Below are 22541 nucleotides of genomic sequence, written 5' to 3'. Positions count from 1 at the left end.
TCTTTCTGGATCACTTTGTACAGGAGAGGTAGGAGTCATCAGAGATGATGTGATGCAGCTCTAAAATCCTGGCTGCACAAGGGGAGAAAGTACATTTTCATAATGGAACCAGTGCTTCCCACAAGTTGATGTAACACCACCCAGTCCAGGGAAATATACTGCCTGATGAGCCTTTATTTGCCTCCACTGAGTGTGCAATTGGACTACCAAAGCAACCATCCAGCAATCACGTGTACATGAAACCAAGACGCTTCTCCAACGGTGCAGAGCACACTGTCCAACTCAATGAGCTGCCTGTGTTCAACAGATCTAACCTGTGCAAGGACAAGGACCAGAGTGACCTTGACATCTTTTAATGCCCTTCCTATAAAGGACCAAACAGCACAGGCCAAGCTGCCTCTAAAATAGGTAGCCTAGACAGATGCAAGGATGGTGCCACTGGGCCACAAAGGACAGCGGCTCTGCAAATGGGAGCCAAAGGGAAAAAGGAAGAGAGATACATACCCAGAGGAAAGAGGTGCCATGGCTTTCAGGCTGTTAGGATTTCGGATCATTTTATCTAAGGTGTTGACAATTTGCCCAAATTTGGGTCTGTGGTTTCGATCCTTCTGCCAACAGTCAAGCATTAGCTGGTGCAGGGCGTTTGGACAATCCATAGGCGGTGGCAGCCGATAGTCCTGCTCGATAGCATTTATCACCTGCAGGAGGAGAAAAAGAGATGAATACAGTGGCAAAAAAAACTATTTAATTTCTAATGTTCCTTTCCTTGGACGGTGAGGGTGACTGACATGGCTAACCATACTGCAGCAGGGCTGCTCTGCCTCTCCTCTTAGCCACTGATGGATTCTTGTAGCAATGCACTACTCTCCAACGCCCAGCCCTCCGCATGTCGTGTTGTCCTGTGAGGTGATGCCAGCCAACACGCAGCCTTGCTCGCTATTTGTGATGAGCCATGCCCATCAGTCTCCTCATCTGGGGAAATAGAGCATCCCCGCTACCCTGACAAGGATGTGTGAGCCTGCAGCTCCAGGCATGAGAAAGGTGAGTCAGAGGGAAAGGTTCATGTTTTCAGGCAGGGACACAGCACAATGTAACAGCTCGCTGGGAGGAGAACATCCCCATCCAGTGAAGGGTCTGCTCATGGGTTACAGACAGGGGAAGTTGTCTCTGTATTTTCCTTCCTGCAGCGGTGCTTCTACTCCTGCCAGCAACCCACCCCTTCCAGGCAATAGCGTCATGCCACAGGACAGGGCTGGGTGTGCTGAGCCACAGACAGAGCTGGATCTCCCTACAGTCCCGGGTACATGCAAACTGAAGCCCACAGTGGGGAGGACCAAGACCTTGGTCAACAGAGCCAGACACGGGAGAACGTTGCTGCAGCATGCAGAGAAGGGTGCAGCACACCTTGCCTAAGCCATGCTGCAGCTCTGTGGGCCAACAGAAGAAAGCTTTGGCTGCTGCCTGTTTGGTCTCTCCTTACTGCACCACAAGACTGACGAAAATGTCTGGTCTTGCGGTGTTCAGTGGAAATAGCACATACACAAGGGCTAGAGGATCTTCTTCACGGGGAACCCTATCTCCCTGTCACTCTGCACCTGTAGCCCTCCATCCTCTCCTGAGTGATAATCAAGGAGGATGGAGCTGCACAGCTCCTTCCAGGGGCATTTGCTCCTCTGACAGAGGCACATGACGGGCAGAGGCAGGCTTCTCCTTCCTTCTTGGCCTTATGGCTCCTATGGTCATACACACAGCACGGGCAGTGAAAGGCAAGCAGAAGAAGCCATGGTCACTAGAAACAGGCTTGTGTGTGGCAACAAAAAACAGAAGTGAGGATAAAAACCAGAACTGACGGTGCTGCAGTAACTGAAATCAGGGGCAGCATTTTGAAATGACCAACTCTCCACAGAGATTATAAAAAAGGGGAGGGAGATTGACAGAACCTCCTTCAGGGATTCAGAAGAAGGACCTCAATGTTTCTGGTTATTCTCACTGTGTAATCAAGGCTTTGTCCAGCCAGGTGTTGCATACTTCCAAGGACAGAAATCATCGTGGCTGTACCACCCTCTGGGGGGTATAGCCATACCCATACAGCAGCATAATGAATACATTTTTGAGCAGGAAGGCTGTACAGAGAAAATGGAGGACACTGCAGTTGGGATTGGGAGGGCATCAGGCAAGAGTGGGTACAGGGGTGACACTGGAGGTGCTGTGGCAGTAGAAGGCTGCTGCTCCAAAGGAGGGAAGGTGGCAGATCCATGACAAGCAATCCAGGGTGTAAGGTGGGGCATCTGGCAGGGTTTGAGATGGACTGTGTCTTCAGGCAGAGAATGGGCTGGGCGGGAGCTCCAGACACTGATGTGTGTGGCCAAGGTGCTGGGCAGGCTGACCTGAGACAGATGGGGGTCGGCACTTCCACTGCCAAAAATGTGCCAGCTGGAAGGAGTCCCTCCCCTCTGGCCCCTGGCTGGCTATGACAGTGCCCCACTGGGCCTGTGAAGGTCCCAGCTGAGGCATCGCTGGTGTGCTTTGTGCAGCTCTTGGCTCCTGGTCAGGCATTCTCCCAGGAGGTGCAAGTTGTCCCCTCTCCCAGCTCTCTGGATGGCAGATCTATCCAAGACAGAGGGGAGGGGAAGCACGGAGGGAGCAGGGCTGGGAAGGGCCATCACACAAGCATCAAGTGCTCATCTCCGGCACAGGCTGAACGGTTTCCCAACAAGCTGCCCGCCTTTCTGCCCGCAGACACATCCAACGAGGGGCAGAGTCTGCACTCTCCCCCCCGGCCTCTTCGGGCGCTCACACCCCAGGGTCAGGAGGCTAATCTGCAGTGAGTATCTGCCACACGCTCATTTGCAGCGAGGACCAGCTGCAATTAAGTGGTGACAGCTTCTGGGGCACAGTGTCCTGCGGCAGAAGGGAAGAGGCCGGGGACGGGCTGTGCCGAGGAGACAGGCGTGGGCTCTGCCATCCCTGCCGGCTGAACTGGTGCTGCTGTAGCAGGGGGGCTGCAGCAGGAGAAACCATTGAGGGAAGAGGTCCAGGGGAGGCCAAGGGAGGGGGAAGGCAGGGGGTTACGTGTACAGAGGCAGGGAGAAGGGCAGTGACACCTGGCTGCAGGAAATGCTTGAAACTGCAAGCAATAATGAAGCCTTAATGGGAAGGGAATTGCCCTTTCTGAGAAGGGCATACCCCTAACTCCCTTCCCTTTGGCTCAAACAATTAATGCAAAGACTTTTCTGGTACGCCTGGGGCTGGGACAGGGTCAGGAACCGTTGAAGGTGCTGAGATATCACATATATGCTCCAGGTGTTGGGGACTCACTTGAATAAATTCCCCACCAGGCACTAGGGAGGAAATTGTCCCGGTTTGGAGAACCCTGACATGGCATGTATGGAGTTATATTGACTTGAAAAAGGGCTGATTTGCCATCAGGGTGGGAGGAGTTGCAGGAGTCAGGTGGGAGCTTGGCTCTCACTGTCTCCCTGGCAAGCAGGGTTTTTTCAGGAGCCCACAGGACGGCGGCAGTGTGGAGGCTTCCAACGGGCTGCCTTAGAGGCAGCTCTGAAACAAGCTGGAAGCCAGGCAGATGCTGTAACATCCAGGTTTGCAAGACCCCGGCGTGCAGCAGAGAGGGAGGGACCAAGGGTCTACCCAGGACCTTGGTGTTAGATCCTGAGGGTTCAAGAGGCGAAGACTGCATGAAGATGGGCAGCTTTTCAGAGAGACAGTGTTACAAGAGACCTGGGAGCCCTACACTAAAGGGGTCTTCTGGACACATGGGTGCAGGTGCAGGACTCTGCGTGGCACGCATTGCCACTGAGTGGATGGGCTCTGGCCACCCAGGTGTCACAACAAGAGAAACGGGGAGAAGAGCATTTCATGGTGAATGTGTGGACTGCAGTAACAGGGCTTCCTTGCATGGAGGCAAGGAGTCGTGGAAACTGCCTGGGTCCCAGGGAGCAAGGAGTGCACGTCTCCACCTGAATTAGAGAAGAGTAATGAAGTATTTAAAACTAAGCATGTTCTGAAATACCTTGTGGTTTTGGCTTCTAGCTGTGTACAAGTTGCTTGGCTTCTTACTATCACAGTCCAAGCTTGCCATGGGAGATTTAGTGACCATCTAGTGGAAATGTCCTTGACCACGGCAGGGGGGTTGGAGTAGATGATCTTTAAAGGTCCCTTCCAACCCAGACCATTCTATGACTCTATAACAGACTTTCACCAGATGCATGTGGCTTCCTGCAGATGAAGATCTGCCTGCTGTTCTAGGAGCTCTCAGGTCAGTGGCAGCATTTTGTTCTCCATCCGCCTGTCCCTTTCCTCCTGGGCATCTGTCTACCAGCACCGAGGGTGCTCACATTAACCCTGCACTACTGCAGTGGGGTTGTACAGTTGCTAACCTCTGCTACAGCAGCACAATGTGGCCAGAACAAAAGCCAAAGTTATCCCCATTTTTTCTTCCAAAGGTGTTGACCTTGGACACCTCTCCCACAACAGAGAAAGCTCCAGCCACAGGTTGGGTCTAGCTGTAGCCGCGCTTTTGCCTCACAATGCTCCCAATTTCAGTGTTTTTGCTCCTTGTTTCATAACAACTCACATCTTGATTGGTCATATCCCAGTAAGGCCGCTCGCCATAGGACATCACCTCCCACATGACTATTCCATAGCTCCACACGTCACTGGCCGATGTGAATTTTCGGTACTGAATTGCCTCAGGTGCTGTCCACCGTATTGGGATCTTTCCACCCTGCAGGAAAAAACAGAGGACATAATAGAAAGAGCAAGAGTAACTGAAAACAAAAAGTGTGTCCAAAATATTTGCCTTCAATTTGCTCATAAAATTCTAGAAAGAAGGGACCATAGGACTATCCCTCAGACTAGATCAGGATGGCTGTGGCTTGTCTAGCCAAGTCCAGGAAACCTTCCAAGGATGATGATTCCCCCCATTTGTCTGGTGACCTGCCCCAGGCACCACCCTCTTGGGGAAGAAGCTTTTCATGTTATTCACCCTGAACCTCCCAAGCCACAGTTAATGTCTGTTGCTCCTTATATCATCTGGTTCCACTGCAAAGAGTTTGGCTCTGTCTTCTTCGTAATTGCCCTTGAAGTACTGCAGGTCACTTGTAGGTGTCCCCTCAGCCTCCTCTTCTTCATATTAAACAAGCCCAGCTCCTTGCACCTGCCTACTGCCACAGCAATCTGAGGCATGACACAATGCCCATTGTGCTAGTAGGGTCTTCTGTAGAAAAATGAATGGCTATGAATGTAGAAAAATCCAAACTGATCCCCTTTGAATCTCCCTCCATCCTTTTCCTGTCACCTAGCTATTTCCAGAGCAGAATAAAAGAATTGGAACACCGTCCTCTTCAGCTTTCTCCATCTATAGACTCTTTGAAGTCAGTGATATATCACCCTCTTGAGCTGAAGTCCTCGTGTGTCAGTCTGTTTGTTGATATATACAGGATCCAGTAGTTTTTGATCCTGCTTGTTTCTGGAGATAGAGGTCGAGTGAATATCTTTAGAATGGCATGCTTATTCACTGGTGGGAAATGGGATGGACTGGGCCATTATCCTCTGGAGAAGTCAGAACTCTCCGCTCCCATAGAGGAGTTATGCGCAGAAGTGCACAAGGGTGGCGTACACAGCATGGGGCCACAGGGATTCCAAAGCTCTGCTTAAGCCCTTGCAGCTGCCTGATTTTACACCCGGGTCTTTGAGCTTGAGCCATTCACAACTCAGGGGACCTTCTGAAGGGAAGATCTTTCCCTGTGCTGGAAAATAAGCAAAATTGTCTGCGTTTTGTGGCTGTGAGCAGATTAAGGAACATTATATTTTGTCACTGAATAACTGCCTTGTCATATGAAGGGCCTCCTAGGACCTAATAGGACTCAGACCCTATACATGCTAGAATAATGAAAAAAACATAATGTTCCTTAATCTTCTTACAGCCACAAACCTCAGACAAAATATTTTGTTTTCCACAAGAGGGACAGCAACCATTCCATACCAAACAGAATGTCCTCTCCATCAGGCATGCTCTTAACAGAGCTCTTGACAAGCAGTGGATTTAAAAATTGCCTAAAATAAAGTCCTAAAGCAGAAATTAGAGACTGGCTATATTGGGAGGATCCTCATGGGAACTTATTCCAGTGACATCTCCCACCTCTGGTGATCTGACCTTCACGATCCTTGTGGAGGAGATTTTCCTAAGGTCCAGCGTGAACCTCCCAAGCCACAGCTTGTGGCTTTTGCCCATCCATGGACACGAGGCCTCTGGGATAATTATAATAACACTCTTGGGACAATTGAGGATTGTGCATTTTGAAGAGGAAGATACTTCTGGTACTCGGTTACAGAGGGTGCACATTATTGTGGATAATATGTCCTGCCACAGTGCCCAAAGTTCATGAAGAAAAACTTAGAGATGACAGAGAGAAAAGCTATTGGCACAATAACAGGAATAGAAATCAGAAGTAAAAACCAGAAGCTCCCACGCGTTTGGCTTACCATAGGGAAAGGTAATTGCACATAAGGGTCACATTGTGAAAAATAAATGTTGCTAGTCTTTCTAAAAGCCATAGGATGACCATATAAGATTGAATGGTTGATGTTTGAAGCTAACCAAGTTCAGATGGGAATAAAAGCACACTCTTTTAGGTGTTTGTTAGGTATTCATCTACTGTTAAAATTCACTGAAAGCTATGCCAGCCGTCTCATCACTGGCAGCTTCAAAAGATCTGGGAGCGATGATTTCCTAGAGATCATGCCCAGCTCTATCAACACATATTTCCAAGAAGTCCTGTCATAGGCATTGATCCTGTAACGCTATTGTAAAGCTATGCTGTATGCCCTTGCAAACAATGGTATTTATGAGAACTGGCTGCAATCTTACCGACCAACAATAAAGTCTCTAAATTATCCTTTGGTCCCTGTGCACATTCTGTAGCCTGAGACAGGCCATGAGTCCTTGGTGGTGCTTGTGCCACTGGCACTGTGGTGTCCCCAGGAAGGTGTTACGTGATCATGGAGCCATTTCTGGGAATGTTTTGCTGTCTAATTCAGAAAGACTCTCTGGAAGATCAGTATCTAGTACTGCAGAGCTTCACCCAGCACACATCCTCACTTCAGTCTGTCATTCCTGGGGCTGAGCCCATGACATGACAGGAAAAAGGAACACGGCCTCACTGACATCATTGGACAGTGATGGCAATAAAATCCCGAGACCTGCTACTCTGGCAACAAATCTGTCAGGGCAGCATCTCAGAGGACCCCCAGCTGGTCCATGCTGGATGGATGCAATGCATCATCCCAACTAAGGGCTTTATCAGGTATATGTTGGAAGAGGCTCAGTTATCCACAGGAATGACTAGATGGCCCGTCAACAGCCAGTGGACAACTAGACAGGACTTTGCAAGAGAAAATCTTCCTTGGTTCATTTCTTTGGTCTTTCCCATCTGGCACCTTATTTCCATTGTTGGCACCCTGAAAAAGCACTTCCCACGTCGAGGGGCGATCTCCCCTTTCCCTCTCTCTCCCTGACTCCTTTATTCACCACCCATCCCTCCCCCTCTGGAAAAGCAACTTTACCAGTGCACTGGTGTAGGTGGGGTCAGAGGTGTCGTCCTCCAGAAAACGGGAGAGGCCAAAGTCGGACACTTTGCAGACCAGGTTGCTGTTCACCAGGATGTTGCGAGCAGCCAGGTCCCGGTGCACGTAGTTCATATCGGCCAGGTACTTCATGCCTGCCGCGATGCCCCGCAACATGCCCACCAGCTGGATCACTGTGAACTGCCCGTCGTTTTGCTTAGGGGAAGAGAGGGAAAGAGTCCACATGAGAGGAGCAAATCCGCAGCCCACCATGGTCTGGCAAACAGCCAGCAGCCTTTGTCTACACTGCACGTCAAGTCACAGCTATGCCACGAGTGTATAAGCTCCCTCTCAGAACAAGAGGGTGGAGAGTGGAGAGCTCATAGGGGCTGGAAGTGACCCTCGCACACCCTATGGGCATGACTAGGAATGGCTGCTGTCATCCAAAGGTGGCAGATCTGCCACACCTTGCACAGGAGGGTTCAGAAGGGGAAGTCTGTTCCTATTACGGAAGCTATCTCCCTTCATCACAGTGAATTATCCTGGGATCTCATACCCTCAAGAAGGAGTCCAGTGAGCCATTCTCCATGAACTCAGTAATGATCATGACTGGTGAACTCTTGGTCACCACGCCCTCCAGGTGGATGACGTTGGGGTGGTCGAACTGCCCCATGATGCTGGCTTCGCTCAAGAAGTCCCGTCTCTGCTTCTCCGTGTAACCAGACTTCAAGGTCTTGATGGCCACAAAGATCTCTCTTTTCCCAGGAAGCTTGAGATGCCCACTGCACACCTCACCAAACTCCCCTGTGAACAGAGGGAAACAGGTAGGGCTTGTCAGCCTCCCAGACCTCTGCCTTTCTCCCGAGGCACCCTGCTCCCACGGGCTCCAGCCGTGCCCACCCTGCACGCCCCTGAGCCCACCACCCACCATCTGTTCTGTGCTTCCTCGCTCACTCAACACCAAAGACCTCCCTTCAGGCGGACTCATCGATGAGGAGCACTGGACACTATATGCGTGTGGGAACTCCTTGTCTTTAACACTGCTGATGGACTTGCTCCTCCACCACTGGATCACCCTGCTCCTGCTAGTCCAGGCTGGGGCTAAGTGTAAGACCTCACTGACACTAGTCTTCCCAGTACATGTAAGGCCAAATCTTCACCAAAGCCTGAGACCACAAAGGAGACTGTGCTGCTGAGAGCCAGCCAGGCATTCACAGTTCACCTACCTGCCCCAATCACCTGCTCGATTTTGACACAAGAGATATCAATTTCTTTTGCAAATTCCCTGACAGCCTCATTGGGATCTTCGTAGGTGAACGGATCAATATAAATCTTCATCCCTGGAGTCACTGCATAAAGGTGAGGGAAAGAGTCAGACAGACAGATGCAAATGGAATAACTGATGGCTGGCATCAAGGAACAGAGAAACCTATTTGCGTGAGGGTCTTTTCTACCTGAGCAAGTTGCATAATCAAGGGCATGAAGCAGACACAGCAAAGCAGTTTGAGAAAGAACATGCAGAGCATTGTTTGCACAGGATTATTAAATGTAGATTCTAATGAATATTGGCCCATAAGTCCTTGTTGGGGCAGCGGAGGGCTGCATCATTAGCTAGGGCTGCAAACTGTGACCACAGAGAACCACACATCCTCTGCGGCAGGATTTGGCTTTAGCAGATCCAGAGCGAAAGCAAGAGAAGCATTTGCTCTCGGGAGACAGTGCATAGGCACACCAATGTCAGACCACATACATCATGCTGCAACACTGCAAGAGGACCATTTGGAGGGACTGCAGCTCTGCCCCACTGGCCTCCCCGCCGCTGCTTCCACCTCAGCACACCATCCCTTCAGAGACACGGAAAAGTGGAGGAAGAGGCCTGGGCTCAGCACTCAGGACAGGATTGGGTGATGGTCTGCCTTGGGATGTAAACTGAGGCACACGCTGCTCTTGGTTCTCTACATGGAGACCTACAGCAGAGGCAGCTCTAGGTGCTTGGTGCTAGTGACACAGCCACCAAGCCAGACTGACTCCTCCATGGGGGTGTCTGTGACCCTTCCAGGGGCAGCGCAGACAGTCCAATCTGCCCGCTGTTCTCCTGCCAGGTAACCCTACCCGAGGCTGGGTTCCCTCTTGGTAGCCTCAACACGGCCAAGGCAAGCTGTAGGGGACCCTGGGGAAATTGCAAAAGCCAAGGTCTTCCTGCTAGGCAGTCCAGGAGACACAGCGATATACTTATGACAAAGGCAATGACCATGGGACCTGGTAAGGTTGGACTGCTGATGCCACACTGCACGCTACCTACACCATGGGACAGCTCTTACCTGCAGCCCTGCAGTTCTCCCCGTATTATGCTCATTTTGCTGGCCTCTGGCTTGCTCCAAAATTGGGGGTATTTGGAGAGCAGAGCTCACAGCTCACTAAATAAGGAGCCCAACACAGAACCAGAGGTGCAACTCCCAGCTCCCCATGTAGGATGCTGCAATGCTTACAGGCTCCCTGCATCTTGGCAATTTGCTAACCATAAGCTGTAGCCTCTCTACAGCAATCACTGCTGGGGAGCTGAGCAGCCACAGTGCCTTGGACTGGTGTCTCGAGCGACAAGGTGGTTAAAAGGCACCCCAGGCCCGTCATCAGTTAATCTGCATCCGGTGGCAGCGAGCCTGTTCCAGCAGTCGTGAAGGCACAGCCATTAATGCCATCCCAGCCTGAAGCTGTCACATTACATACCAGACCCCGGGAAAAAGTGTGAATATATGTTTACACATGCAGCACGGACTGACAAACAACTGAGAGTTGCATTTACATAATCCTCTCAAACACTGTCATTTTTTTCTGGGAAGTTATAGCAACGCAGGGAGCACGCTGCTGCTCTGGCACAGGGCTGCAGTTCAGCGCCCTGCCTTTTGGGAAACGTCTCCCATGTAAATGCAGAAGCAATAGTGAGCCCTGTGCTGAAACACTACTGATGCTTTCCATTTTCTGAACAAGGCCCAGGTCTGCACAGATACGAGGTACGAAAAGGACAGAAATCCTGACGCTGCAAGTGTAACACGAGGTAAATAACAACTGAAATTTGAAGAAAGCAGGATTATAGCGACAGGTCTGCAGTGAGGGCGGAGAAAGGTGATTCAGGGGTTAACTGGGGGAAGGAGGATGCACTGGGGTGAGGCAGGGCACACAGCGAGGTCTCCAGGAATGCTGGATATGAGGGAGTGCCTTGCAGTACACAGGGATGTTGGAAGAGAGAGGCTGCAAGAGAGGGCATGTTATGTATTGTATTATATACCCATATATATAGATACATCTGATATCCACAAGGATTCTGGGAGCACTGGGATGGGCTCTAGCAAAGGCACCACGAGGTATGTGGGTTCCTGCAGAAGGCCAGCACCCTGCAGGACACAGGGAAAGGGGTCTCACTCGCTGCTGGGCAAAGCTCGGGAGGTGGAGTAGCAAGACAAGGTGTGGCGGCAGGGGTTGCACCGCAGAAGAGGATGAGGCTTCAGGGGCACGTGGAGGGATGTGTGTCGGATGTCACAGGGTTTGGTAGAGCATGAACAGGTGTTCACCGCACGGTGGGCACCTGACAGCACGCAGGTCTGGAGAGCACCGACTCTGCGAGGCAGGGCAGGGATCCGGGTCACAGGGGACCGGTGAGGAATCTAGACAGAGGTCCTCCTGTCTACACATGCAGACACCTGCCCAGCTAGGCAGCCTGAGCCCTACCCGCACGCCGCAAGGAATGAGTGAACAGGAACACAAACCGAAGAGAGAGCGGACCCCCAGGCCTGGCGGGGGGCCACGGTACGTACTGTGGCCACTGGTATAGTGCTGCAGCTTGTCGGTGTACTCAGAGTCAGCACGCTCAAAGCCCCGTCTTCTGGAAAGAAAGGGAGTCCTGAGCACCAGCATGGGTCCAACAGGGCTGAGAGATGCATCTCTTTCCCCCTCCACCTCCCTCTCTTCACCCTTCCCTGCCCCTGCCGCACTCCATCTCCAGTCCCACCCCCTCGCACAGCCACGGCCCTGTGTCATGCGCTCAGACTGACCTACCTGTTGCACACAATGACGATGACAACTACAGCAATGAGGAACACCAGTCCTGCCGCCGAGGAGCCGATGATGAGCGGCAGCTTCTCCTGGACACTGGTCTGGTACTCAGCTGGCAGGCAAGGAAGAGGGAACAGGTTACTTCAGCACAGGATGGGTCTACGCTAACAAGTACATCGAGGTCAGAGCGTGGCCCTGGGCACTGCCCACATTTGCAGGGCTATTGCTAATTGGCTTCATCCATGGTTTTGGTCCGGGACAGCTTGTGCTACCCCAGGCACAGCTCAGGTTGGCTATGACAGGGGATGTGCCCCAGTAGGAAGGTCAGATGCAGCTATCCCTTTTGGGTGGGCAAGTTTAGTCCCATGGATGCATGCATGCTGTGCCTTGCTCCTTGGCCTCTGGGACAGAAAACTGGCTTGGTCTGTTTTATTTAGCAGCACATATTTACAATACAGAGGCCCAGGCCTGCATTTGCCATCAAAAGCTGTGCACATGAAAATCATAGATTTTGTTTCCTCTGAATCCAACTGAGTGAACACATCCCCATGCCAGAAAAGCTTGGCAGAAATAGGCCTAGATTATGTGATTCCCTGCACAGGCGACCGAGTGCCCGTGCCTCTCTCCGGGTCTTGCCAGGTTGAATAAATGCACGTGACTTGCCAACGCACCCCTGAAGGGACTAATGGCAAGGGGGTCAGCACTGCTGCCAGCGCATCTCCATCTTGTTCAAGTCTCCCTAGACCCTGTGTCACCTTTATGCAGAGGCAGCTGAAGACTCACCTTCAGTCATAGTCTGGAAATACATCTTGCCACTATACCGGCCATACCCGGCCACAGTACGCGCCCGCACCTGGAAGACGTAGATGGTGCCAGCTTTGAGGTTTTGCACTGCCACAGTGTTGGTGGGGCTCTTCACTGTTGTTGAATTTAATTCGCTCAGATCCTGCCAAGAAAATACAAAGCTGTCATCGGAAAAACGAGTCCAGAGTCAGGTGCTGCATTTCTAGGAGGAAGTGCAGGAGGGCAGGGTAGCATGGGTGGAGAGACTATGGAGAGACCATGGGCCTGAACAAACAGGCCATTCCTCCAAGCATGCCTCCCAGCAAGGAGACACAAAGCAGAAATGGGAGCACAGTTATCCCTGGCCTACCCACCACCTCTCAGGAAAGGTTCTGATGCAGGTGTTAGCCAGAAACCTCAGGCTGCTTCTCCAAGCCTTGAGCTCAATGGGGGTGGGTTCTGCTCCCTCTTCTGTGCCTACTTTCTCTCAGCACTGTCCTTCTTCCTCACTGACTCGTCCCAAACCTGATCCAGCCTCAGCATCCTCTCCAGTTGCTCTTCCCCCCCTCCCTTTGCCTGTGCTGGAGGTAAAGCCCGCCTAAGCACAGCGTTTTAGACCTCAGGAGAAATACTGCCACCATCCCCCTGCCCAGGGCCTGCTTCACCAGGTACCACAGCTAGCTTTTCAAAGCAGGGGAACCAAAAAGCATATTTAAAGTGACAAGGAGACTAATTCCATGTTTCTGTCCCACCCCTTGTGTACCCTTTTTCTAGCTGAGGATGTGAACAGACATATCATAACCATATAGATGGTATTGCATTTGTGTAGGTGATGGATCCATCACCTCCTTTAGTAATTGTGTCCTTAGCTGAGCATCCAGAAGCACTGGTGGATGGGCCAGGATCTCCTTGTGCTGGTCTCTGTACAAGAGAACAGACAGTCCCTGTCCACCCTAGGGACATGGAGATACAGGTCAACAGAGGAGGATGAAAGATGGTACTGAATGTGGTGCTTCCTATGATGAGGGCAAGTGGCCAGGTGCCTGGCAGCCGCAAAGTCCTGAAAGTCAGTGCAAAGCAGCAATATATGCAAATAGCACAATGTTTCTGGAAAACAGAAATATCTTAGGAAAGCCAAGCTGTGAGTATGAGCCCCCATAAAAGGAGATATAGGCATCGATTCTTTAACAAAATTTCTGTAGCTACATTGAAGGTGCTCATTCATTCTGGTAACACCTCCAATCTGGCAGGTCAGGCTGCCTTGGCAGGATCACTTGTTGGAACAGATCAGCAGCTGAAAGCTCAGAATCTGAGCTGGCAAGTTTACAAGCGAGCCCCTGAGATCTGCTAACTTCAAGTCGCTGTGAAGGGCTCAGCAAGTCCAAGAACACCCACCCCACACAGACTCACCAGAGAGGTGAGAGAACCTCAGGGGAAGTAGGCAGGGACTGGCAGAAAGAAGTTGGATGCATAGTTTGTGCAAACCCATCAAGTGGGACTGAGGGTGTGATCACGGGACTGGGCTTTCGTCGGCTGTGTAACTCCGCCAGAGGGGCATGGAGGGACTGCTTCTCGTACCATGCTACCAGGAGGTCAGAGAGGAACCCCAGCAAGGAGCAAAGCATCCACTCTTCCTCACCAACTGCCTCTGCAGCGGTCTCCTGAAGGACAGAGGGTATCAAAGAGGCAATCGGGCAGAAGGTCCTCACTTGCGATGAACCAAGGTTTCCTCACTCAAAGCTGCAAGTTGTGCAGGCTGTTCCTCTCTTGTGCTGCTTTGGCCGCCTGCAGGCAACAGGGAGGCAGAAGTCAATGGAGAGTCTTGCACCCAACTTTGCACACCTTCTGCCTAGAGGGGCTGTGTCCTCAGCCTCCTCACCTGCTGCACTGCAGGACAAGCCAGAGTGTGTCCTGCCCACCAATAAACAATGGCGCTTGCCTTTGGGGGCTGCTGGTCTCCTTTCTTTTCCACTCTCCACATTGCTAGCCATCTGGTGACTTTGCTTTCATGTTCATCCACTTCTGAGAACAGCACTGGTGCCTTCACTCAGAGGGTTTTCTGCACAGCCAAAAGCTGTGGTACCAGCAGTGTTGGAGGACCACAAAGAACAGTCCTTCACTATGGGGCTCCACACAGCAGACCATGTTGAACCAATGTCCTCCTCATGTTCCTGGGAGACGCTGGTGCTTTCTCAGTTAGTCATCATGCTGGAGAAGAATTGCAAGTGTGCCGGCATTTGCAAGATGGATTATACTCATGACCCAGGTTTGTGCAGACTATTTGCCTCACAGCCGCAAAGCAGCTGAAAGACAACATTAATGGAGTTAATTTCTTCTTGCATTAAGCTTTTGATTGAGCAGTGCTCTGCTGTGGACGGCTGTTAAGAGAGCAGTCTGGCAGGAATGTGTTTCTCAAAGCGTGCAGTCAAACTCGGTGGCTTGGAAATGCCGACAGCACATCATTCTGCAGGGCAACACAGACCAGCTCTGCAAACGCCGGGGAGACCTCCACTATTAGCAACATTCAGGAACAGTTTTCTCTTCTAAAAATGACATCCATTTTAGTTACATCCGGACCTGGTGCTGAAGGTGCCTGGGTATCACTGTGGTGTTTGGGAATTAGACTAATGAAAATGAAAAGCTCTAGTACAGATACAGACGAGAAAGATCAAGAAAAGATGAGCACAGAGAAAACTAATTGCCTTGTTTGTCTGATCAGGCCTCAGCACTCCCTTGGACCTTTCCCAGGCAGGCTAGGAGAGAAATAGGTCAGGAAATGTTTACAATTTTAGTGCTCAAGGGCTTGTATGAGTCCTCCCAGACCCTTGGATGGCACCAACACCACAGTTGTTTTAAAATCAGTTGTCCAACTGTTAGAGGGAACCCCATCCCTGCTCCTGGAGGACTTTAAATTGAATGCAGTGGGCGTGCTTACAAGGCGGTTTATAGCCTGGGAAGTTGATGTCTGTCTGTCTCAGAAAGGTGTGCTCATGCCAGTGCTCTCCTCTAATCCCAGACGGCAAGGAAGAGCATTTACACCTCTCCACCCTCCCTTATCAGACCTATTCTTTCCCCTTGGCATATTGCTCAGCCATCACCTCTCCAGCGATTCACTTCAAACACTTCACCCCTTTCACCCCTCTGGGCTTCTCCAGCAGGTCCAGGGCATCCCAGGTGGTTTAAAGTCCAAACCCTTTGCTGTTTCTCCCAGCTTGCCTTTTTGCAGAGGTTTGTTGTTTTTTTTTTTGTTGTTGCTGTTGTTTTAGGTTTTTTCAACCCCTGCTAATTTTGGTTTGAGTCTGGAAATCCTCATTCAAAATAACACGCTTCTCATTTCCTCATAGGTTTTATTTTGAGTCCTCTTCTGGTTCCCTTTCCCCGAGCCAAATTTAAGCTGAAACCAAAGTCTGATCAACAAAGAAAGAGTTTCTTGAAACGCAGAGAGTCTGTGAAATGCTCGAAGGATTTGCAAAAATTGTTTCTAAAAAGTCATGTTTTATCAGCTGAAAAAAAAAAAAGCCAAAGAAAAATGTCAGCTGACCTCGTTTGGCAGACAGCTCCTCTGCGCGTCTGCACAGCCGCAATCTGCTGCAGCTCCTGGAGCAAACAGGGCCACATGTACAAAGCTAGTCCCAGGCTGTGTGCTGAATCATCACACCCACAGCGGATCCCCCGTGGGATCGTGCACGTTAGGCGGCATGTTCAGATGTGGTACCAGGGTCCTGCCAGCCACTGTGGGGTGGATCCGTGGGGTCCGCAGCCCCTGGACTCTCACGGGGAGCACCACTTGTGGGAAGATCTCAGAAGCATTTGTCCTCCTAGGCAGGTATCTGGTGAAATGCAGTGTGGTAAGACTGCCTGGACGCCTCTCACAAGAAAACTGAGCCCTGGACAGGAGCAGCACGGACCCCAGGCAGGGACTGGGACTGCTGGAAAGCTATCACAGGACTCCTTGGCAAGGTTTCCTCTTAATCTTCTTGATCTCCCAGTTTTCCCCAGACAGCCCCCTCCAAGGGTTTGGGCAGCACGGGGGCAAGTGTCATCCCAACTCTCTCTGTCCTGAGGACAGGTGGGCAACACCAGGCAGCAGCTTTGGCCGCAGGCTCAGCGATGCTGGAGTCCAACACTGCAGGCTGGAGACCAGGAAAGTCCTCTGAGCCAGCCTGGGAGCAGTGCCTCCAGCCGTCCTTGGTACGAGCCTTGCTGACGTCCCTTTCTGGGGATGCTGGGGTGCTGCCAGAACCATGGGCACCATGAAAGCTACAGCCAGCTCTACTCCCACCTCCACCCCCAGCCTCTGCCGCCACAGGTCGCCTCTCTCCCACCGGTCAGCGCCCCAGCCAACCCAAGCCCTTTCCCCAGCGTTGGTTGGAGACATCAAAGGGCTCCTGTGCCTCCTAACACATTTGCATTGATGACTTAACTGGGCACAAGGGCTGGGCCGAATGTCTTCAAACAGTTACAAAATGGGTAACTTAGGGCATACCCTCAGCCCAATCATTTTGCATAACAAGGAGACGTAATTATTCTTTGCAGGGCTTGACACTGCAGTGGGTCTCCAGCTCTCACACTCCGGGATGAATTTGGCAGCTTTGGACAAAAACTACTACGCCCTTTCTAAATGAAGACAACACTCACTTTTTTAATAAGACAAACATTGCCAGGTGCCTTTTGGAGGTAAAATAAAAGTACATTAAGGAGAGGACCGTAGAGAGCAGACACGTCATCCAGTGTTTGCGTAACAGTGGGCGCTGATTTGCTCTAACTACATGTGAAAGAAAATCATCATGTTGCCTCTGTTCAGGCATTTTTAATAGCATTTAATAATAGTAGTGTTATAAATAATCTGTGAAATGGAAACAAAAATAAACCTTTGTTTCAGGTATTGTGAACAGCTTTTTGTTTAACGCTAAAACACCTATTCAGTTTTTTTTTTAATTTCATTTACGTCTTTACATAGAAGAGAATCAATTCAAAATGAACAGCCAAAACACTTTTTATACAAGATGCATATGCTGCTTTTCTTACATTTGAACTGTTTTCATGCTAATAAAATACAATTTTCTTCTGGGGAAAAAAAAAATTCCACTAGTAACAACTTAACTAGCTCCAGAGGTATTTTCTGAGCATTCAGAAGCACATGGGACAGTTTGCAATGAAATATTTTGGAAGAAAATCACCTCTGTACAGACTGGCAGTTGAGTGAGAACACACCTGGGATGTGTCACACACCCCATCCAAACTGCAGTATTGACGGGAAGCAGGGGAAGAGCACGGCGTATCCAAAGCTGTGCATTTTGGGACTGTTCCCAGGGATCAAGTAAGAGGCTTTCAACTGCAACAAATACTGCAGTGGCTGGACTAACATGAGATTCAGCTCTGCCAAGCAGGCAGAGAAGGATATAGTGTCATTGCATTGTTGAAAATACAGAGGTCTCCTGACTGACCAGCCAAAGCATATGGAGACCTTGGTGTGACTACTGATGGATCAGACCTTGAGTGTGTAACTTGGACTTTGGAGTAAAGGCTTACACACACAGAGAAGTCTGGGGAGAGACAAAGCCACTGCCACTGGCGAGGCTCTGCCTCTGTCTCTTGGTTATTCCACTTCTTTTTTAACCTGTTTCCAAATCCTTTGAGGTTTGCTTGCTGTGGGACTAAGCTTTGACCCAATGATCCCTTTCTGAGAACGACATACCTCTTGGTTGGGGAGGAAACAAAGACATGCCTTTCTTCTTCAGCCAAAGCACCAACAGAAAAAATATACCAAGGGATCAAAAGATTCTGCCCCCCTGCCCCGCTCTGTGAGACCCCCCCGCAGCGCCGCCTCCAGCTCGGGGCTCCTCAGCACGGGACAGACACGGGGCTGTGGGAGCGGGGCCGGAGGGGGCACAGAAATGCTCGGGGGCTGGAGCCCCTCTGCTGTGGGGCTGGGCTGGGAGAGCTGGGGTTGTGCAGCTGGGGAAGGGAAGGCTCTGGGGAGACCTTATTGCGGCCTTTCGTACTTAACAGGGGCTTATACGAAAGATGGGGACAGACTTTTGAGCAAGGCCTGCTGTGACAAGACAAAGGGTGATGGTTTTAAACTAAAGGAGGGGAGATTTAGACTAGGGATAAGGAAGAAATTTTTTACGATGAGGGTGGTGAAGCTCTGGCCCAGGTTGCCCAGAGAGGTGGTCGATGCCCCATCCCTGGAAACACTCAAGGTCAGGCTGGATGGGGCTCTGAGCAACCCGATGTAGTTGCAGACGTCCCTGCTCAGGGCAGGGGGGTTGGACTGGATGGCCTCTAAAGGTCCCTTCCAACCCAACCCATTCTATGACCCATTTCTGAGAACGACATACATCTTGGTTGAGGAGGAGATAAAGACTTGCCTTTCTTCTTCAAGCAAAGCACCAGCCAAAAAAAATATACCAAAAGTTTCAAATACCAGGACAGAGAGCGCCTCAGCACCAGCAGACGGGGCCGCTTGCCCCATTGTCCGATCTGCCGGGGCTAGTGCTCCACCTGAGAGCCTGCTGCCATGAAAAGCACTGCCTGAGTGTGGCTTGGGCCACCTGTCCCTATGATGAGTGACACACTCTGCCCCAAGTTCTGATGATAGGCAAGCAGATGCTCACCTTGCAGTTGGCTGCGAGGACCGGCCACGAACAGCAGCTTCCCCTTTAGCCAAAAATTCCCTTATTTACAGCCTCCCTCAGAAAACAGAGGGGAGGGGGAAGAAAGAAAGAGGGGAGAGATTAAGAGAAAGTAAAAGGAGGAGAACAAAATCCCTGAGATCTTCTGTCTCTACTTCAAGGGTCCCCAGGGAAAGGGCCCCTCTTGCTTTCCAGATCTGTCTTGTTACCTACTCATCCATCCTGCCATGTGTTCTGGGATCATTTCCAAGGGTCAAATAAATGGCTGTGATTTATGCAATATAGGTCAGGACCTATTTAACAGCTTACAAAGCAGCTCCCCCCCCTCCGTTCTCCCTCTGGCTTTTGATGATGAGAAAATAGGTCACAGGCAGGCAGTGGGGGGCATTAATAATTTCTTCTGGCAACTGCTGGGAAAAATATTTTCAGTTCTATTTAATCATCAAGTTTTTTAATTAGTCAGCTTGCAATTTTTAATGTATAGCTTCTAAGCTCTTGTGTAAGGGGGGCAGATTCCTGGAAGGAGAAATCTCCTGCTCCCCACCTGCCCTGGGTAGCATAGATGAAGTTCACCAGCGAGGCAGAGCTTGGCAGGACCTGGGACCAATATTGACATGGTCTTCAGGTCTCTCAGCAGCCACGCAACTCCAGCCCCGTGGGATGGACACCCGGAACAGCCCTGGCTTGTAGTCCCTCTGCTTGCCTGGGCAGCGGGGAGGTGGAAGGGGCATGTTCCCATCAGCCTCCCCTGACGCCATAGTGCAGTATGTACCTTCCATGGGAGCGTGGGACAGCTTCTCCCCGGTACAACACCCAGGTAAAGGGGTTCAAGCTGCTGGACACAGACACCAGACTCACCTTTGGCGTAAATGCACTGAGGACGGCATTATACAGTATCTCAAAGTCTGGACACTCAAATAAGTGACACTTGAGGGACTACAAGTGTGATCCAGCCTGGGACTAGATGCTCTGTGACATCCCGGCTATCCCCATTCCCTGCTAATGTCCCAGTAGGGGAAAGGGAAATATTAGACCCTGGACCCTGACTACCCAGCTCTCCCTGCGATGGGTCCACCTGCCACAAGTGCTGGAGAGGTAAAGGGAGGAGAAGCTCTGCCTGAAAGACCAGCAGATCTTCCACACTTGCAGTGTCTATGCAGGTTCACTGGAACCACCACTGGGCTCCGAAGGGTTGGCAGCCACCCACATGGCCAACCACAGCAAGAGAAGTAACCTAGTCATCAACCAACTGCTGTAGCCTCTTACTCCCTTAGGCAAAGCTTTGCACTGCCTCCTCTCCCAAAAACCTGCGGCTTAACCCTACCAAGGTCCCGCAGTACCTTCTCATAATATTGCAGCTCATAATCCAGGATGACTCCGTTGGGTTGGTCAGGCTGAGACCACGAGAGGGTAATGCTGTTCACGGTGCGGCTGACCTGGTGCATGATGGACACAGCTGAAGGAGCTGCAAGAGAGAGTGAGAGGCCTCAGTCAGATGCCTGCATGGGCAGGACCCGCATCCCCTGGCGGGAGGCAGGCAGGTGTGTTATTGCTATTTGGAGCTACTGAATTTGCTTCCAGGAGTGGCAGGGCTGTCCAGGGCTCAGGAGATCCTGCCTTTTGCTCCTTGTAGAGAGCCGTTAGGGGAGAACAAAATGTTTCCACCGCTCACTAAGAGTTTGTAATTAGAAAACATGTAGGGCAGCATCTCAGGCAGGAAAACAGATGATTTCCAGGCAAAATGAGCCCACATTTGGAGCAATCACAGCCTTGTTCCCCTGGAAAAAGCACTACCAGCCCAGTGACGTGCAATCCTCCCTGCTTGCCATGGGGAAATAGGGGGTTTTGTACTTTGACATTTGCATAGAGAAGCTTTATAAGGCACAGGCAGACGCAGGAAGCAAACAGCTCCTCTCCGCCTTGGTGTGCTGGGTCTGCAAGTTGCACATGCCAATCAAGGGAGGTACATACAGCAGCCTGAGCATGCAACGCAAACCTGACCTGACATGCTGACAATGGTGAGTCACCCGCCTTGTCAGAGTGCCCTGGAAACAGCACACCCACAGACGCCACTTGTCCCGCTGAGCACAATGGGACCTTCCAGCAGCTCCTCAGACAGCTCAGCCAGCTGTCCACCCCTTGCGCTGCCCTGCGCTGCCTACGTGGCTTGACACATGGCCAGGTAGGAACACTGCAGTCGCGGCTGGTGCCATGCCGTGGGAAAACTGTCCTCCAGGGATCTGTGCTAACAAGTCCGTGGGGCAGGGACCATGATGCGGAGCTGCCACCTCCCTGGGAAACTCTGACCAGCTCTGATCCTGCTTGCTGTGGGCCGGAGCAGGTGAGCAAGCAGCCTGGACTGCTTTTAATCTGATTGGCTCAGGTATTGATAGCAGAGATGCCACAGCGTTGCAGGTGGCAGCCTACAGCCCCCGCACCCTTGCTGGAGGGGCTGACACACACAGATGCCCATCCCCTTCACTGCGCCCAGCCTGCTGATGGCACTGCCAGAACAGCCTCCACGGACCTCAGTCTGGAGGCCATTCCAGACCTCACCCAGTGCCAGCCCAGCCGTGGAGAGTGCTAACTCCAGCGCAGTGTTAGCCCTGGCACGCCTGCCAACACAGACTCACTGCTTCAGCAGCTTCAGGGCAGAGGGGAAGCCTCAGGGGTGGGAGAGGATTGGAAAGTGGGAGCGAGAAAGCTTCCCCATCACTCGTATGCCTGGTTACAAATGGATGCAGAGAGGCTTGCACTCAGAAGGGCTTTTACCAGGTCCAACCCTTTCAATATTTCATGGAAGAACAACTCATTTGACAGCTCTGAGAAACAGCTTGGAGGAGCGGCACACAAAGCAAAGCACCTCTCACCCATTGCCAGTCTGGTTTCCCTTGGCATCATGCACAGCGACAGAAACCATGCCAGCTGAGGATTGCAGACATGGCAGTGGCAGGAGGACTGTGCTTCTTGGGCCAGCGTGGCTGCAGCATGTTCTTGCACATCACTGTAATGAATTACAGCTGAGCAACTCCTCTCAAAGTACACCAACAAGAGCCATTTTTCTGATCCACCATATTTGCCTCTTCGTTTCACTCCTGGTTTTCTGTAGCTCCCAGGATGTTCAATGCCTGCTTGTCAAGGGGAGCAGGGACCAGGTATGGGTAAAGCAAAATCTGCCACCACACTGCTGCATCATTTCCCCTCATCTCCCTGGGTTTCCCCACCCTTGAGGGAAGGTGCAGTGTGGGTTAGCCTCAGCAAAGCGTTGGCAACCTCTGGCTTTGTCCAGCACTTACTAAAATTGAATGAGGGCAGAACGTCCATCACTGGAGGCGTTCAAGCTCAGGTTGGACAGAGCTTTGAGCAACCTGACCTAGTGAAAGACGTCCCTGTCCATGGCAGGGGGGTTGGACTAGATAATCTTTAAAGGTCCCTTCTGACCCAAACCATTCTGTGATCCTAACAGCTCCTGGGACCAAAGCCTCA

At 51.3% G+C, this 22541-nt stretch overlaps 1 protein-coding gene across 5 annotated transcripts in view; it reads right to left on the bottom strand.

The window, feature by feature from the left end:
• EPHB2 (EPH receptor B2) overlaps positions 1–22541 on the bottom strand; it is a 139377-nt gene that overhangs the window by 14564 nt on the left and 102272 nt on the right. Inside the window, exons 6-14 of one of the 5 annotated variants that reach the window (XM_064470417.1) lie at positions 20396–20520; positions 12418–12580; positions 11638–11746; positions 11349–11464; positions 8811–8933; positions 8141–8388; positions 7585–7800; positions 4595–4744; positions 505–698 (exon numbers count right to left, since the gene is read on the bottom strand). In XM_064470417.1, coding sequence (XP_064326487.1) covers positions 505–698; positions 4595–4744; positions 7585–7800; positions 8141–8388; positions 8811–8933; positions 11349–11464; positions 11638–11746; positions 12418–12580; positions 20396–20520 — 1444 coding nt within the window. Of the gene's footprint in view, positions 1–504; positions 699–732; positions 2608–4594; positions 4745–7584; positions 7801–8140; positions 8389–8810; positions 8934–11348; positions 11465–11637; positions 11747–12417; positions 12581–20395; positions 20521–22541 lie in introns of those variants that run through there. The other 4 variants (XM_064470419.1, XM_064470418.1, XM_064470420.1 and 1 more) reach the window with 4 other exon arrangements.

Source organism: Phalacrocorax carbo, chromosome 20 (genome assembly GCF_963921805.1).
Source record: "Phalacrocorax carbo chromosome 20, bPhaCar2.1, whole genome shotgun sequence".
Lineage (NCBI taxonomy): Eukaryota > Metazoa > Chordata > Aves > Suliformes > Phalacrocoracidae > Phalacrocorax > Phalacrocorax carbo.
The sequence above is the reverse complement of the archived record's forward strand: the minus strand, read 5'-3'. Positions and strand labels throughout refer to the sequence as shown.